The sequence below is a fragment of the Natrix helvetica genome (genome assembly GCF_964273705.1).
Source record: "Natrix helvetica genome assembly, chromosome: 8".
NCBI classification, from domain to species: Eukaryota; Metazoa; Chordata; class Lepidosauria; order Squamata; family Natricidae; genus Natrix; species Natrix helvetica.
Window position 1 is genome coordinate 6,189,547 of NC_138559.1, and position 17,968 is coordinate 6,207,514.

At 45.6% G+C, this 17,968-nt stretch overlaps 1 protein-coding gene across 2 annotated transcripts in view; it reads left to right on the forward strand.

Moving 5' to 3' along the window:
• Positions 1-17,968, forward strand: part of SEMA4C (semaphorin 4C) — a 97,757-nt gene that overhangs the window by 18,546 nt on the left and 61,243 nt on the right. Inside the window, exons 1-2 of one of the 2 annotated variants that reach the window (XM_081960743.1) lie at positions 6,278-6,297; positions 9,836-10,067. In XM_081960743.1, coding sequence (XP_081816869.1) covers positions 9,905-10,067 — 163 coding nt within the window. In that variant the 5' untranslated portion in view covers positions 6,278-6,297; positions 9,836-9,904. Of the gene's footprint in view, positions 1-6,277; positions 6,298-9,835; positions 10,068-17,968 lie in introns of those variants that run through there. The other variant, XM_081960742.1, reaches the window with a different exon arrangement.

Here is a 17,968-nt window from a genome sequence, read left to right on the forward strand (position 1 = left end):
AAAAGAGGGGGGGGGGGTGTTGTTTATCTGTACACCTGAGGTTGATAGACAAATTTCAGGCTGGCTCAGCCGGTGAACTTGCTGAAAGATTCTTTTGAACTCCTGCCTGGTCCCCAAGACCTCTCGGGGCTCAGGAGATGGACTCCATCCAGATTGAAGAGGCAGATTTTTTTTGGCAGTTTCAAGCCTCGGTGATTTCCTAAATTAGGCTGTTGGTTTGAGCTCCGAACTTGGCAATTTGTTTGCAAAGGTTTCGTCACCATTGGGGGAGACATCGTCAGGGTGTTTTGAGTTCTGCTCGTCTATCAGAACACGGGTTTTTAAACACCCTTTTATGAGATCTCATAAAAAGGTATATAAAGACCCGTGTTCTGACAGAGGAGCACAACTCAAAACGTCCTGATGATGTCTCCCCCAATGGTGACGAAACCTTTGCAACCAAATTGCCAAGCTCAGGGCTCAGACCAACATCCTAACTACCAATCCGAGCTACTAATATTCAGAAACATTTCAGATTTCCTAAATACCCAACAATGCTTCAAAACCTCTTCCGAAAGGCGAGACGAGAGTCTGAAAGAAGGGTGAGAGGAGGGAGAATCTTCCGAGCAAAGATCTGATCTTAGAGTTACGGCAAAGCCCCTTAAGAGAATACTGGGCCAAAAATGCATGGAGCCGTTCCATTGGTGTGGCGCTGATTGTTCGTTGGACTTGTAGGCTGCTTCAGTTCAAACAAGCCAGTGAAATGAAATTAGAAAGAAGAACTTGCACTGTTAGCCTAGAGGCCAGGTTATCCTGAACTGAACAATGCAGGTAGTCCTCGACTTACAAGCGCAATTGAACCCAAAATGTCTGTTGCTAAGCGAGACTGTTGCTAAGTGAGTTTTGCCCCCCTTTTATGACCTTTCTTGCTATGGTTGTTAAGTGAATCCGGCTTCCCCATTGACTTTGCTTATCAGAAGGTCGCAAAAGGGAAATCCCATGACCCGGGAAACTGCAACCATCGTAAATACGAATCATTGGCAATAGTCTGAATTTTGATCATGTGATAATGGGGATGCAACAACTATCATAAGTGTGGAAAACGGTCATAAGTCCCTTTTTCTCAGAGCTGTTGTAACTGGAAGGGTCATTCAATGAACTGTTGTAAGTTGAGGACTACCTATAACAGCCAATCCATCATCCAGAAGGATATGCCAACCTAACCCTAAACGAGAGGTCCCCAAACTTGGCAGCATTAAGACTTGTGGACTTCAACTCCACAAGTTGAAATGGGAGAATTTTGGGAGTTGAAGTCTACAAGTCTTAAAGTTGCCACGTTTGGGGACCTCTACCCTAAACCAATGCAATCCTAAATTGCATTTACAGAGGGATACAATCAAGATCAAGTGAGGTACTAATACCACTCTATAAACCCTTAGTAGGACCACACCTAGAGTACTGCATCCAGTTTTGGTCACCACACTATCAAAAAGATGTGGAAACTCTAGAAAAAGTGCAGAGAAGAGCAACCAGGATGATTAGGAGACTGGAGGCTAAAACCTACGGTGGACGGTTGCAGGACCTGGGCATGGCTAGTCTAGTGAAGAGAAGGACCAGGGGAGACATGAGAGCAGCCTTCCAGTATTTGAGAGGCTGCCACAGAGAGGAAGGGGTCAATCTATCTTCCAAAGCCCCCGAAGGTCAGACAAGGATTATTGGATGGAAACTTGTCAAGGAGAGATTCACCTGGAAATAAGGAGGAATTTTCTGACAGTGAGAACAACCAACCCATGGAGCAGAAGTTGCCTTCAGTACCTGTGGCACCGTCATCCCTGGAAGCTTTCAAGAAGAGACTGGACTGTCATCTGTCAGAAATGGTGTAGGGTCTCCTGCTTGGGCAGGAGGGGGGTGAGCAGGTTGGACTAGATGACCTACAGGATCCCTTCCAACTCTGTTCATCTGTTATCTGCTATCTTGCCTCTTCATGCTACAGCCACACATGGACGGCCATTAGTCCTACCTGCTCTTCAAAACCAGTTGCAATTCCCCCCTCCTTTTTTCCTCCACTTTGCAAGAGGCTTTTCAACAAGGCGACCAAAACCCCTCTCTCCAGAAAGCCTTCGCTCCATAGCTAAATCTCTGCATCCAGATTTCAGCTTGATTAAAGCTAAAATTAAAAAGTTGGCTTTCTGCTCCATGTCTCGCCCTAATGCCTCATTTGCAGATCTTTGCGAAAAATCTTCCTTTGCATCGCTTGGCCAGGGGACTCCATGAGCAGGAGCCCATTCCCTGCGCTTAACGAGAAGAACGAGGGAAAAGTAAATCATCTAAATCATTATAATTACATCCACGGAGATCCCGTTGTTTAGAGGAAAGTGGGAGGCCCTCTGGAGACCGTGTGGAGTAGCCCATGCAAGTTTGGTCACGCTGTTGTTTGGGGCAAGTAGGTGCACGTTGGGTTTGAAGAGCGAGTTGAGAATACTTTAGTCCAATGGCCCTTGTGGGGAGAAGCTCTCTCTGTCTCTCTCTTGGTCTGTCTCTCTCTCTCTTTCTGTGTCTCTGTTTCTCTCTCTCTCTCTCTCTCTCTCTGTCTCTTTCTCTCTGTGTGTCTGATCTCTCTCTCTCTCTGTCTCTCTCTTGCTGTCTGTCTCTGTTTCTCTGTCTTTCTCTCTGTGTCTATCTGTCTGTCTCTCTCTCTTTCTATCTGTCTCTCTCTCTCCGTGTCTTTGTCTCTCTCTTTCTGTCCATCTCTGTCTCTCTCTGCCTCTCTCTCTCTGTGTGTGTGTCTGTCTCTTTCTCTCTGTGTGTCTCTCTGTCTGATCTCTCTCTCTTTCTGTCTGTCTGTCTCTCTGTCTCTCTATCTGTCCCTCTGTCTCGCTCTGTCTTTCTCTCTCTCTTTCTGTATCTCTCTGTCTCTGTTTATCTGTCTTTCTCTCTATCTGTCTGTCTCTCTGTCTCTTTCTCTGTGTGTGTGTGTCTCTCTCTGTCTCTCTTTCTCTCTGTGTATCTCTCTCTGCCCCTCCTCTCTCTCTCTCTCTCTCTGCAGCCTCTTCTTTGGCTGTCTCCTTTTTTAAGACAGGTGGGGGGTAGACTTTCAAACAGCTCTGGGCTGCACCTTCCCCCCCCCCTCCCTGTCCATTATTATTTTTTATTTTCTATGAGTGCCTCGTGGGCATCACATTCATTCCATTTAATTACATTTTTTGGAAATGGAAATAAGGTTTCAAAAAAGCAAGTCAAGTGGGGTTGGGAGAAAGGTATCCCCCAGGGAGATCAGAGATTGTGTGTCTGTGTGTGTGTACGTGTGCATCTTGACCCCTCCAGATGGCCTGGTAGAGGGCCTGATGGGAGCCAAAGGCATCCGGTGGCTCCATCCGAGAACATTTGCAAAAGCCAAACTTGATTCTCTGAACAATTTGTGCAAAGCTTTACAAGACAACAGCCTCTTATTTTTAAAAATCTAGATTTCCTTTAGCTAGAAAGATGTCCTTTAAAAAAAACAGACACACCCTGCTTTGTCCTTTATTTTGGTCCTTAAACTTTTTACCATACAAATGGTGGTACCACTCAGTGCCTGGTTTTTTGAAAAAAGATGGAAATGGAATGGTCCTTTAAATGGTTGTGGGGGGCATGTGGGAGACATTTGCGAATGCGTGGGGGCTCAGGGATCACACATGCACTTGCAGGGGGTACAGTACGGCCCCCCCTTCACAGCCAATTTTTCTTCCCAGGAGGCCGCAGGGAGGCCGCCTAGGCCAAAATGGGAGGGGGGGATGATATGCGCATATGCAGGGGGAGTGCAGGGAGGGTCACGTGGCATGCGCAGGGGGTGGGGTGTATGCGCGGGGGGGTTAAACGTGCATTGCATTATGTTTGCGGCATGCGGCATGCGCAGGGGGTGGGGTGTATGCCAGGGGTGGGTTACAGCCGGTACACCCCAGTATGGGTGTACTGGTGCCTGCTGGGAGCGCCAGGTGCCGTTCTGGTATAATGCTACGGAGGGCCCGCCCGCCCGCCTGCCTGCCCTCCTTACCTGTATTTGACCCAACTGGGCCATTTGCGCATGCAGTGTACAGCGCCTGCGCAATGCTCTGCCGAGCAGCTGGAGCATCTCAGGGCGGTAGTGCGCATGCATGCGCACCACAGACGCACATGGTGGACACCTGGCCCCGTCACAGCGTACCGGTTGCGACGGGATCGGGAACCCACAACTGGCATGCGCCCGTGCTATCTCATGCCTGCGCCCCTGCTTTTGGCTTGCAACCACAACACGGTTAGCCTTCACCATCTTAGAAGGAAGCAGCCAGGAAAGGCTGATGGGACGAGGATGGGAAAATAACTCCTATCGTACTACAGAGGTGACAGGGCCAGTTGCTCATCTGTGTACGTGGGGAAGGTTATGGGAAGAGCGGCACCCCAATCTATAAATCACGGGGCTGGGCCACTGATCTGTCTAGCCAAGCCCTTTGCTTCCTCTTGCAGGTGATTTTTCAAAAACCAGGATGTTTTTTCGCTTCCTTGTTTCATTTCCCCCTGATATAAACGTTCCAACATTGAGCAAAGAGGTGCAGGAGAACAAAAGTGCAAAAACTGCAGATAGTCCTTGACATACGACCGCAATTATGCCCTTGATGTTTGTCGTTGAGTGAGACATTTGTTTGGTGTGTTCTGGCCCATGGTACCGCCTTTCGTGCCACCGTTGTTAACTGGAATCGCGGCAGTTGATAAGCTAGTGACCAGGTGGTTAAGTGAATCCGGCTTCCCCAATTTGTCGGAAGGTTGCAAAGGGGAATCACATGATTTTGGGACAACAGCAACAGTCATAAGAAATGTCAGCTGCCAAAGGTCTGGATTTTGATCACGTAACTGTGAAAAATGGTAATGAGTCACTTTTATCAGTGTCGTCGTAACTTTGGTCACTAAATGAACTCTTGTGAAACAAGGATTACCCTTACTTCCTGATTTCTACAAAATCCAGCGCTTGGGTGTGAACCACAAACACTCCACATGTTTGGGTTTTTGTTTTTGTTTTTTTAATGGGGGAGGAGGACGAAGAGGGAATCTGCTTGGCTTTACAATTGTTGCAAACACAGAATGTGCAGAAATGAACAGATTAACACTGGCAATCAAAGAGAAAGAGCAAACTGGTTATTATACTATATGGGAATCCTTTTATCAATGGTTAGAGAATAAATATAAGAATGAGAAATAAAAGTAGAGGAGTAAAATATAGAAAATGTATTAATAGAGTTAAATAAACCAAGAAGAGGGTTGTTATAGTATTAGACACTTAAGGTATTGGTATTAAACTAGGACTAGATTAAATAATGAATATGATTGCAAATTTTAATTGTTGTTGCACAAAACATTTAGACCAGGACGACATACTGTTTAATGGAAGATGGATTGTTTGTATTAAGATAAAATAAAAAGCACCAATTGTTGCAAACATTTCAAAACAAAGAACAATGCAACAAAAACCCCACAAAAACAATACAAAAGAAACAGAGAGAAACACAAAGCTGAATCAAGAAAAGCAGCAAAATAATATCCTGGATGGAGCAAATTATTTTGCAGGTGGGGATCCAATCAGCTGGATTGAGCTAAATTAAATTGGGAGCAGGCGTATCAGTTGTATTAAGGAAGATGTCTGTTTGGCTGTTTGTGTTTTGGCCTCACCCAGTGTGTTTGTCACGGACTCGCCCATTTTGGGGAGGAGGATGGCCTTTGGCCTGGAAATGTTCCTGCCATAAAGCTTTCAAGGGGACAGTAAATGTTCTGGAAAGTTTTCCCCTCCACTCCTGAAACAAAAGTCCATCTCCAACTTGGAACCAAATGCACTTTTTCCAAGCCATGAAAAATCCCAGCCCTTTTGAGTTGGCAAGAGATTCCGAAGAGGGAAATTTGGGGGGGGGGGGGCTTCCCCCCAAAAGACCTTCCCGGATTTTGTAAATCCTATTGTTGGAAGAAAAATGTCCTTCGGGGTTCAGTTTATTTTATTTATTTATTTTTATTTGTCATCAAGTACAAGGAAACGAGTATGAAAACACATGGAAAAAAATGGTACAAATAAATGGATATAAATAAGCAAAACATAGCCATAAACACATAAAAAGAGTGTGTGTGTGTAGGCTTTCAAGAAGAGACTGACCTCCCATTGGAGCAGAGGGTTGAGCAGGGGGTTGGACTAGATTACCTATAAGGTTCCTTCCAACTCTGCTAATCTGTTAATCAGAAGTAACTTCAGAAACACGAACATCGTTGGTTTATAGAGGAACTGGATTTGGTTCTCCCAATCTGTCCAAGCATCCCCGTCGCGTAAGTGGCGAGGAGGGAGCAAGGAGCAAAAACAAAGACTTTTGCACAGAGGAAATAAGAAGGGGGAAAACGGACTGGGAAGGGTTGACCAGTTGCTTTAGCCGTTCGAAAGTTTTGTGCTTCCTTTGCAAAAATATTCCGAAGCTGAGACTGGGTAGGAAAGGTCTCCTCCTCCTTCTTCTCCATTTGCTGTTTTTGCACATTCCTTCCTGGGCCATTTGCCCTCCCATCAACGTCAGTAGCTGGGCTTCAAACAATCAGCTGGGTAAATAATACCGCATCTTGAAAAATGACCCTGGGTCAATTCAACTGAAGTTTAGCCCATCTGCAGCTTCTGCTGTCTAGTGCCTGCCTGTAGGAAAACAAGTAACTTTCCTGCATGTTCTGACGGAAGGCGATTGGGGGGGAGGGAGAAAAAAAAACCCCAGGCTAGCTGGAGTAGGTATATCCTGTGCAAAAAAATAAAACAACAATAATCATACTCTGCTTGCTTTTTCTGCCAGTTGGAGAGAGGCATTGCTAGCTGCTGCAGAATCCAACTGGCATCTAGCCGCCTTGAAAAAACCGGACCGGGGCTGTGCAGTTAGTTGCCACGTCAGAAAATTGAACTTTTGAATATTTCAAAAAAGGGGCAGGTTCCAGAAACATTTCTGCTGGTCCAAGTGTTTGAAAAGGACCAATCGGGGCCTTTCAAAGGGATGCTTGGATTAACTCACCAGCTTTTGATGCAACTTATTTTTAAGTAAAAACGTTTTTTTTTTAAGAAAAAAGAAGATTGAAGCAGCCTTGTGAAAAACGCCTGGGAGAGATAGGAAAGTTGAGAAGGGTTAAAATATACACTCCTCGCACAGAAGTGGTTTTCACAGGCACGGTGGAACAAGGGCTACAATGATTAAAGCTTTTAAAAACATTTAAAGTATTACATTAATAATTTCCCCCCTTTTTCTAGCACCTGCATTTCTTACATGAGATGAGACAGGGGGAGTTGCGAGGCTGTGCATGGAGTGAAACAGTATTGTTTTAACAGATTAACAGAGTTGGAAGAGACCTTATAGGTCATCTAGTCCAACCCCGCCCAAGCAGGAGACCCTACACCATTTCTGAGAGAATGGCAGTCCAGTCTCTTCTTGAAAGCTTCCAGGGATGAAGCCCCCACAAGTTCCGAAGGCAAATTCTGTTCCATCGGTTGATTGTCCTCCTCACTGTCAGAATATTTCCGAAAGCATGTAAAAAATGCAAGTGGAAAAATAGGGGCCACCTTTGGTGGGAAGGTAACAGCGTTCTGTGCGCCTTCAGCATTTAGTCATGCTGTCCATATGACCACGGAGAATGTCTTTGGACAGCACTGGCTCTTCAGCTTTGAAACGGAGATGAGCACTGCCCCCTAGAGTCGGGAATGACTAGCACGTATGTGCGACGAGAATCTTTACCTTTACCTTTTATCTGTGTTTGTGTTGAATTGGAACAGTTTGGCAGAGCCTCCAATACAAAAAAGGTTGTTTTGAGTCTGAAATAAACCAATTTTTCTCCTGTTTCATGCACCCTCTTCCCCTAAGAAACACCCTCCCCATCCACTTGCTTATTCCTGAGCATCGTATGAGCCATATTTTAAAAGAAGTGCATGAATGCATCTCAATGACTCCATATCTAGCAGGCTTGATACTTATCCTGAATGACTAAAATCTGCTTAGGAGACTGTAGAACTAGCTTTTGCAATCCAGTGCAGATATCCACAGGGAGATAAATTTATTACACCCTTTCTGGTTGGTGTATCTATCTTAACGATGCTCAAACCTCTTGCAAGAGAAATCTGAGAATCGTGAGCTTTATATATCCAGGCATAATTTGGAGAATTATCGGTTTGGGGAAAACTGAGCCACTGATCTTGCGATGAGGCGGTTGGTCTCTACATTTTGGGTACTCATTCACAAAGCATTTATTGATAGAAGATGCTATTTGTTGTCGTTGTTGCTTGACTTAGTAACTCTTTAGGAAAAGAGTTGCATGAGATAGTCCCTCTCTTGAAACAAGTTCAAAGAGTGTTTAAGAGTGTGGAGTTAAAAGAAAAAGAAGAATCAGATTATTATAAAATATGGAATAGAATGTATAAGGGGCTAGAAAACAGAAGCCAAAACAGTAAATAGAGGTCTTTTTTTTGCTTTTTCTAAACTAGTATTGAATAAAAATTAACCAAAGTTGCTAATTACTATCAAACTTAAAGTATTGACCATAATGTAATGGTGATATGAACAAATTATTATTGTTATAACTGTGAATACAACTGTTATTACACTATTGTAGATGTTAAAACCGATCGGAAGGCAATGTAGAACAGAGAGCTATAAAAGCTAAAAATGTAAGCCGATGCAGAAGGCTGTAAAACTATTTTATATTGTGTGTGTGTTGTTTTTTCTGTATTTGTTTTTTTCCCGTTTTTAAAGGTTAAATGTTTAATAAAAACTTTTTAAAAACAAACAAACAAAGAGTTTGTAACAACTGTTGTGGAAACTGACACTGCTTTGGAGAGGTCAATTGTTTTGTGGGGGGAGGAACCAACATTTTGGGGGAAGAGAATGGGCACAGTCTATCTCACCAATCTGTTTTTTCCCCTTTTCTGCTGTCAGAATTGCCCACCGTCAAAGTCCTCATTTCCAGTCTCATAAAAGCACAGGGGAGGAAATTCTCCTTGTTGTAACTTGGAACGATGAGATTAGAAGCGCCATTTGTTTCTTTTGATTTAATGCGCTGCTTACATTTCTGGGACGCACACTCCCGTCCATCTTCCATCCAGACCAGCTTTTCTGGGAAACTTAAAAAGAAAGCTGTTCCCTTAAAATAGAGATTATACAGGAAGCCAGATTGTGAAATCTGGGAAACTGGGAGCGTGTGGGCTAGCAAGGAGTGGGGAGGCCGAGGAGGGTGGGGGGAAACGGGGATTCTCAAATTTCCACTTCCTGTTGCTCATTGGCTGAATCACCAGGGTCCTTGAGCCTCTGAGCAGAAGACTGGTACCTGAACGGAAACTCCCTCGGGGCTTCCTTTATTCCCACGCAGCCCTACTTCCCTTTCACTTTCCTTCCTTCCCATTGAGACGCTGGGCATGTGGTTGATGCCACTGTAACAGCTTAACAGAAGGGACCCTTATAGGTCATCTAGTCCAACCCTCCTCTCAAGCAGGAGACCCTACACCATTTCTGACAGATGGCAGTCCAGTCTCTTCTTGAAAGCATCCAGTGATGAAGTTCCCACAACTTCCGAAGGCAACTTCTGTTCCCTTGGTTGGTTGTTCTCACAATCAGAAAATTCCTCCTTATTTCTAGATTGAATCTCTCCTTGTTCAGTTTCCATCCATTGTTCCCTGTCTGGCTTTCGGGGGCTCTGGAAAACAGGTTGACTCTCTCCTCTCTGTGGCTTCCCCTCAAATATTGGAAGATTACTGGTCCTTCTCTTCACTAGGCTAGCCATGCCTTGGTGCTTTGGAAAACTGGTTGACTCCCTACCTTAGCCAACTAACCCCTTGCCTCTTCCCTCTCGCCAGGCCAACTCAACTGAGGAAGAAAGGAACCAGGATTGTAAGAGCAGGAGCAGCAGGAGCCGTTTGGCGTGGATGGTTTTCCTTGGACTACGGTGGGAATCTTCCTTCCCCAGCAGAATGGTTCCTCAAGTGTTCGTTAGCATGTTTCTCTTAACGTCGCTGGTACTTGGCACGGAGGCCTCTGCGGTCAGCAACTGGTGGAACTTGGTGCCCAGGAAAACGGTGCCCTACCACGGTAAGTTATTGTGTATTCCCAGAGACTCAAAGTCTGTGGAGATTCTCAGCCATCCAGGTCTGGTTGTCCCAAAGGTGCTTTTTTCAAGAGGCAACTGGACTTTCTTGTTTTTTATTTCTTTTGAAGACGTTTCACTTCTCATCCAAGAAGCTTCTTCAGTTCTGACCGGATGGTGGGCAATAGAAGGATTTATATTCCTTGCAGACAGCTGGTCATTTGCATCCTTTTAGAGGGTCATTGAGGCCACATGGAGGTTTATCTGTGTCCTCAGGGTCACCTGAGTGGTGCGAATGGTTCCTGTAGTCTGCAATGTTTTTTTCTTTGGAAATCTCTTCCTACTCCCACACCACTCAAAGGGTCTTCATCCCAAACTGTAGAGCTAAAAGTTCCCAGAGATAGCATCGTTTTTCTGGATTGTGTACGGCATTGATAAAAAAACAGACATGACAAGTAGATGTCTGCAGATGTTTCCCCCTTAAAATGTCATCTAGAGTCGTATGCATTCTTCAGTTCCATCCTTACTGTCAAGTTGAGGAAGTTAGGAGTGCAGGCAATCCGAAAGGATATACGTTTATTGTATGCTAACGCGCTCTGCGAGAATCTGAACTACTAACGGTCAAAGCGAATTGGCGGTAGATAAAGAGTCAACGGAATTCAAGGTGGGCTGGACTGAGATCTCTTGTGGGCACGAAGGGACTCGAGACTAGTGATGCATTTGACCCCTCCCTCGGACTGCAGCTTAGTCATCTCCTGCATCTAATTTTATTTCGATAGTTCTCATTTTCATTTCCTTTGTCTCACGTTCGGACCAAACATCTAAGTGAGCATCATCCTTACACAGCACTACGTGTTGTATTGAATGCAACATGCTGTTAGCAGAAACGGGAATGGGACTCTTATTGAGCATTTTATTGAGCATTTTGTAGACCAGGGTGGGATTGAAAAATGTTAGCCACCGGTTCTCTGCCCAGTTGCTGGATGGGCGTGGCCATGGTGGGTGTGGCCTACTTGGCCTCCTGTACCATGCTCTGTGTGTGTGTGTGTGTGTTTTGCCTTTCCCAGCCTCCGGAGGCTTTTCTTGAGCTGCTGGGAGGGTGAAAACAGCTTCCCCTGGACTCTGGAACCCCTCCGGAGGCCAGAAAGAGACCAATTTCTGGACTTCAAGAACTCCCGGGAGGCCCATTTCTCACCCTCCCCAGACTCTAGAGCCTCCAGGAGGGTCCAGAGGCACATTTCCAGACTTCTGGTACTTGTGGGAGGCCCGTTTTTCGCCCTCCCAGAGCCACCGCGCAGGCCCTACACTTACCTGGCATGATGAACGGGCTGAGTGGAGACTCCTGGAAGGAGAGGGGCAGGGTGGGCGGGGCCAGCCAGCCCTTCCAACTATTGTTTCAGCGGATCAGATGTAAAATTAGCTTCCAGTTCGCCCGGACCAGTCTGAACCGACTGAATCCCACCCCTGCTTGTAGAGGTTTCCATAAAAGCACTACAGTTCTGGTGACTTTAAGACGGATAATTGAGTTCCTAAACTTAATACTTATTCATCTGAAGGAAACGATGTGAGATTTTGTAGTGACTCTCTCGATTCCTTCGCTATTTCAAATTACACGTTGGCGTTTCGGAACAAATTCCATTTTCACTCTCAAGAAATGAAGGCCTGTCTTTAAAGTTACGGTGGGGAGAACACTGAAGCTGTGATGGGAATAGAATTCTGCATTTCCCCCCCTTTCTTTAAAGGCACATGCCTAGGTTTTTTTCCACGTTACATAAGCACGATATTCAAGCTCTTGAAGCGTCCCATTCAAGCCTTTGAAGTTTGAATTAATCGGCAAGTTGGTAGGTAGCTCCACCCATCAATAGGAACAGCAAGGCAAGCAATTCTGCTGCTTTGGGTTAACAGTTTAATTTTTCCCCTGTGGCTCCCTGACCTTAATTTCTCCCTCCTTCCTAGCTTGCATCAGTTTTCAGAGAAGACAGGAGTGGAATTGCTGGGTTGAGTGTCATATAATCAACCCCAGTGCTGGTAGTGGTGCATCATCATCATCATCATCATCATCATTGCCCTTGGATGTTTTCTTTAAGAATGCTCAGCATTTTTAAAGAGGAGCCCAAGGCATGAATGAGAGGCAAAATAGCAAAAAGAAGAGGAGGAGAGTTACCTCATGGGGAACCTCTGGGACGCGCGCGTGTCACAGGTGGCAGACGGAGCCATATCTGAGGGTGCGTGTAGCGTTGCCTTGTGTCAGCTCCAGCACGCATGCGCATGCTGGCTAGCTAATCTTCGGCCTTTTGGAGGGCGGGTGGGTGGGGCCGTTTTCACCCTGCCCAGTCTTCAGGAAATCCTCCGGCGAAAAACAGGCCCAGTGGGCCTACCTGAAGTTCGGAAACGAGCATGCACACGTGCGCCCTTTTGGCACCCGAGCAGAAGAATGTTCGCCCTCACTGCCTCAGGATTTCGTAAAGGAAAGAGGAACATCAGGTAGCAAATTTGAGGGCTGCCATTGAATCCCTAACAACCTCATATCAGTTTGCATGAATAGAATAGGGTAGGGTAGGATAGGGTAGAATAACAGAGTTGGAAAGGACCTTGGAGGTCTTCTAGTCCAACCCCCTGCTTAGGCAGGAAACGCTACACCACTTCAGACAAATGGTTACCCAATCTCTTCTTTAAAACTTTCAGTGATGGAGTACCCACAACTTCTGGAGGCAAGCTGTTCCACTGATTAATGGTTCTCGCTGTCAGGAAATTTCTCCTTGGTTCTAGGTTGCTTCTCTCCTTGATAGATTTCCATCCACTGGAGCCTTAATTGATCTGTTGGCCATAGTTTCCTTGGCCAGGAATCTCCTCTTCAGAGTTCAGCTGCCAAAAAAGCCAATGCAATCCTAGGTTGCATCCACAGAGGGAAAGCATTAAGATCGCTAGAAGTGATATGCTTTATATATGCCAATGCTTTATACTGCACAATTGAGGTCACACTTGGAATAATACATCCAGCTCTGGTCATCATGAGACACACAAAAAAGATGTTGAGACTTTAGAAAGAGTGCAGAGAAGAGCAACCAGGATGATTAGGGGACTGGAGGCTAAATACGCTGAACAGTTGCAGGAACTGGACATGGCTGGTCTACGGAAGAGAAGGACCAGGGGAGGCATGAGAGCAGTCTTCCAATACTTGAGGGGCTGCTACAGTGAGGAGGAGGTGCAGCTATTTTCCAAAGCACCTGACGGCCAGACAAGGAATGATGAACAAGGAGAGATTCAACCTGGAAATAAGGAGAAAATTTTTGACATTGAGAACAATCAACCCGTGGAACAGAAGTTGCCTTCAGAAATTGTGGGAGCTTCATCCCTGGAAGCTTGTACAGGTCCTAATGGAAGGCAGGTTGGCAGTCATTGTTTTTTGTTTGTGTGCCCTGGCTGGATGAGCATCGTTCTAACCAAACCCTTTTTCAACGGCTGAATCTCGTTGGTCTTCTTTTTAAATAAGGCCTTCGTTTCAGACACGATCCAGAGGCATGCCTGGAAACCTAAGGTGATGATGATGCTTCAGGGTGGAATTAGCTTTGCAGCGGTGCCTGCAGCCTTGCAAATGCTTTTGAAGTAATGAAGTTTAAGAAATCAGTTTGGGGCATGGAGGTTGCCAGGTGCCAGGAGAGATTACATGGTAGCTCCAGATCATTGAGCCTCAAGTAGGAACCTGTTGTGGCCCGCCAGCGGCCAGCAGATCTGGCAGCAGATTTGGACAGTGAGGAGGTTGGGGAGGAAGATGGGCCAGTTGTGGAGTCTGGGGAAGGCTCTGATGAGGGCTCTGTGTCAGAGGCGGAGAGGGGGCCAGGGCCCTATGCCAGTTATCAGCTGCCTTCGGAGTCAGACATCAGTGAGGCAGAGGAACAGCTGGAGCCTGTTCCCAGTGTGTGCAGGCGCAGAGTTGCCAGACAAAGGGAAGAGCTAAAGAACAGGGGTCGACTTGGAAGGAAGGCCACAGGTGGACGATGAATTATCCTTCCCAGAGGAAATAAAAAAGAAGCGAAAGTGGAGTGGAGTTTGCATGAGACCATTAGTTCGCTTAATTGGCTCATGACACTCTGAGACTCATTGCCAAGTTTTGCGGAGATCGGCCTGGCAGCTCTCCAAGCCAGATAAGGTCTGTGACTGTAAATCCTCCCTTGAAAGACTTTGCTGGATGTGAATGAGCAGAATTCACAGTCAACTAATAAAAGTGTTTTTTTTTTGTCGGGACAAGGAGTTTGCTTCATGCTCTTGGGAAGCCTTGGTCAGAAAAGAACTTCTTGAAGATCCTTATTTACTGAGAAGAAGGAAAAGAACCATAAAGAGAGAGGATGTTAGGTTGGGCTCACCAGATGGTTGGTGCTGGGCCATTTTCCAGTCTCTTTGTAAGATGCATGATTCTGCCACTTTCTTGGTACGAGGGAGGAGGAGGAGGAGGAGGAGGAGGAGGAGGAGGAGGAGGAGGAGGGGAGGAAGCTACGATGAGGACGTGCTTGGTGTTTCGACCCAGCCTGTGTACTGGTTCAACCAGAATGTTATCCTCCTGGCCAGTTGTCAGCTTTTGAGAACAGAAAGCCAAAAACATACCCTGCCAAGCTTTTAATTTATATTAACAGGTGTGTTCCAGCACGATATGGGTGTAAGTCATTGCATTTGCTGCTTGTTTCCAACCTTTCGTCAGAGAAATGCAGAATTATTGCTGCCCCTAAACCCTCAACCAGGGTTGGTCAACCTGTAGCCAAAGAGTGGCCTGCAGCCTTTGACTTCCATTTCTGGAAGAAATCTATTCTGATTTCTGGTGACACCCAAGTTTCCATTCCTCTAATCTAGGGGTCGCCAACCTTGGCAACTTTAAGACTTGTAGACTTCAACTCCCAGAATTCCTCAGCCAGCAAAAAAACTCAGGGAGTTGAAGTCCACAAGTCTTAAAGTTGCCAAGGTTGGAGACCCCCGCTCTAGTCAACTACTATGTTGCCTTGGGGATTGGGGGGAAACAGGGTCAGTATGATAAATAAAGAGGAGCGAAAGGGGAGGGGAGTTTGCAGGAGACAATTAGTTGAATTCATGGGGGCGAAGAGCTGTTCCTGACTTTTTGTCAAGTAATTGCTGCTACAGCATGGAGTTTGGAAGATATCGGCCTGGCAGCTCTCCAAGCCTGATAAAGGTCTGTAGTGGTGAAATCTCATGAAAGACAGTTGGCCTGGACTTTCCTGGAGAGGAATTCACTTTAAACTAAATAAAAGGGGTTTTATTGGGACGAGGAGTCGGCTTCACAATCTTGGGAAGCCTAGGTCAGAACAAGGAGACCTTATTCCATCCCAGTCAAGTGGCAGTTCAGTCTACTTTTGAAAACTTCTGGACCTCGTGAAGGATTTTGAGCTCCAGCTACTTCTCCTGGTTGTCCCATTCTCAGATCTGGGGACGCATCCCTCATTGGCGGGCAAGTCCAACCCAGCCACTGTAGCCTTCATTTTGGAATGGTTGGCTCTTGAGCATCATCCGCAGTGGAGCCACAAGCATGACCCAACTTCGCCGTCTGCAACGTTAGCTTGACATGCTTCCCTTTCGGAAAGTCATCCCTGCTGGAAACTATTGACAAGGGAGGGGGAAGATAAATGGAGGACACCCCAGAGTTGTGCTCTGGTGGCACTTGAGATGTGGGCTTAGCTGGGGCTCCCTAGAAGCTGTTAATTAAATTGGGAGTCGCTGTTAATTACATGCAAAGAAGATAGACAGGGAGGGTGGAAGGAGGACAGCAACAGCTGGAAAAGGAAACACTAATTTTGAAAAGCCAGTGCCTTGAGGAAACCAATAATTCAGATTTTTAGTACTGTATTTGAGAGTTGTGATTATTTTCGTCTCGCCAGTGACTCAGGGCTACCATCGATAGGGCAATGATAAAATGACGTTTTTGGATAGAACAGGTCCCAGGTATTCAAGATTTTCTCCTCCCCTTGCTTTTTTTGGGGGGGGGGGGGGCGAGAAAGTAAACATTTCCAACTTTGTTTTTTGAAAAGTTTTTTTTAATTTTCATTTTCATACAAGTAACCAGAGATATACTATTACATCTTAAGCAGCACTATTTTGTGTTATTCCATATTATATCAATTCCTCTTACCATCAACCTCCAGTGACTATCATTTGCTCTTCTGCTTTCCATACACCATATTATACCCCTATCCACCGCCATCCTGCCTCCTCTCCCTCTCTCCTTCTCCCCACCTCCTTTCTTCCCTCTGCCATCCGTCTCTTCTCAATTTCCCCTTCCTCTCTCCTTCTCCTCTTTCCACTACTTCTCTCTCTCCTACTCTTTTCCTCCCCTCGGCTCCCTCTCTCCTAACCCCTCTCTTCCTCCTCTCCTCTCCCTTTCTCTCGTCCACTCTCTCCACTTCGCTTGCATGGTGTATTTCAGCGTCTGAGCAAACTCCATTTAATATTGATGATATTAATAATTACATTTCAATAAACATCTTTCTTATTAATAATTTTAACATACATTCTCCTCTTAAAGGTATACATATATAGCAATTTCATTGTTATCCCCACCCACCTCCATAAAACATATTTTTTGGGCAGAGTGTGGACCTGGTTCAGGTTTCCAGCTATCCTCATATTAATATTACAAAGTTATACATCATTATACACCCCAAATTTTTAAACCTTTTCTTATAGTCTCAGTTATTTTCCCTCATTAAGAGTATATTTCAAGTTCCCCCTCCATTTCCCCCCCATATATTTTCTCATTTGATACTTATCCTTATCTATAACCAAATATTCATTTCTCATTCATCTATTGGTGGCTCTCAAGTAATATACTATCCCATTCAAATATGTTAGCTTTGTTAACGTATTTCCAACTTTGTTAAACCCAAACCAAGGTTAGCTGGGGTTGAAATCTTTGTATGAGCTCCAAAGGGTGAAAACCTTCACAAAAACCATTTTCCAGGACATTTTTTTCCTGTTCCCGTATTCCCTAGGTATATCGAGTAGGCAATCGACTGAGAAAGGTGGGATCAATTCATACAGTGGATTCGATTAGGCTGAAATGGATTTTGCTAGTTTGGGGTAGGGGACGGGACTCAACCATTGTCTGAATCTGTTATGCAAAAGAAGCCACCTAGTTAAGCCAAAACATGGCTTATTTGTTTTAACCTGGTCATGTGTCTTGTCAACCTGGGTTAAAGGTAGTGGTGGGATTCACATTTTTTTACTACCGGTTCTATGGGCATGGCTTGGTGGGCGGGGCAGGGGAAGGATACTGCAAAATCCCCATTCCCCCCGATCAGCTGGGACTCGGGAGGCAGAGAATAGATGGGGGCGGGGCCAGGGGTGAAATTCAGCAGGTTCTGGAGAACCGGTAGCGGAAATTTTGAGTAGTTTGGAGAACCAGCAGATACCACCACTGGCTGGCCCTGCCCCATCTAGTCTCTGCCTCTCAAGTCCCAGCTGATTGGGAGGGAATGAGGATTTTGCAGTATCCTTCCCCCAGGAGTGGGGAGGGAATAGGGATTTTGCAATATCCTTCCCCCAGGAGTGGGGAGGGAATTTTGCAGTATCTGTCCCCTGCCACGCTCAAAAAGCCACACCTACAGAACTGGTAGTAAAAAAATGTGAATTTCACCACTGGGCAGGGCCAGTCAGAGGTGGTATTTACCGGTTCTCTGAACTACTCAAAATTTCTGCTACCGGTTTTCCAGAACATGTCAGAACCTGCTGAATACCACTTCTGGCTGAAGGTGAATATCTGGTGAGATGTTGTGTGAATCTGGCCATAGAGTAACTCTTAAAGTAGTCAAGAGAAATCTGTGCCCAGCCTTCAAAACCATAAAGGACTTGAGTCTGTCCAAGCCTTAACCATTTTGCATGGGTACCAAGCCTCCAGAAAGTCTTG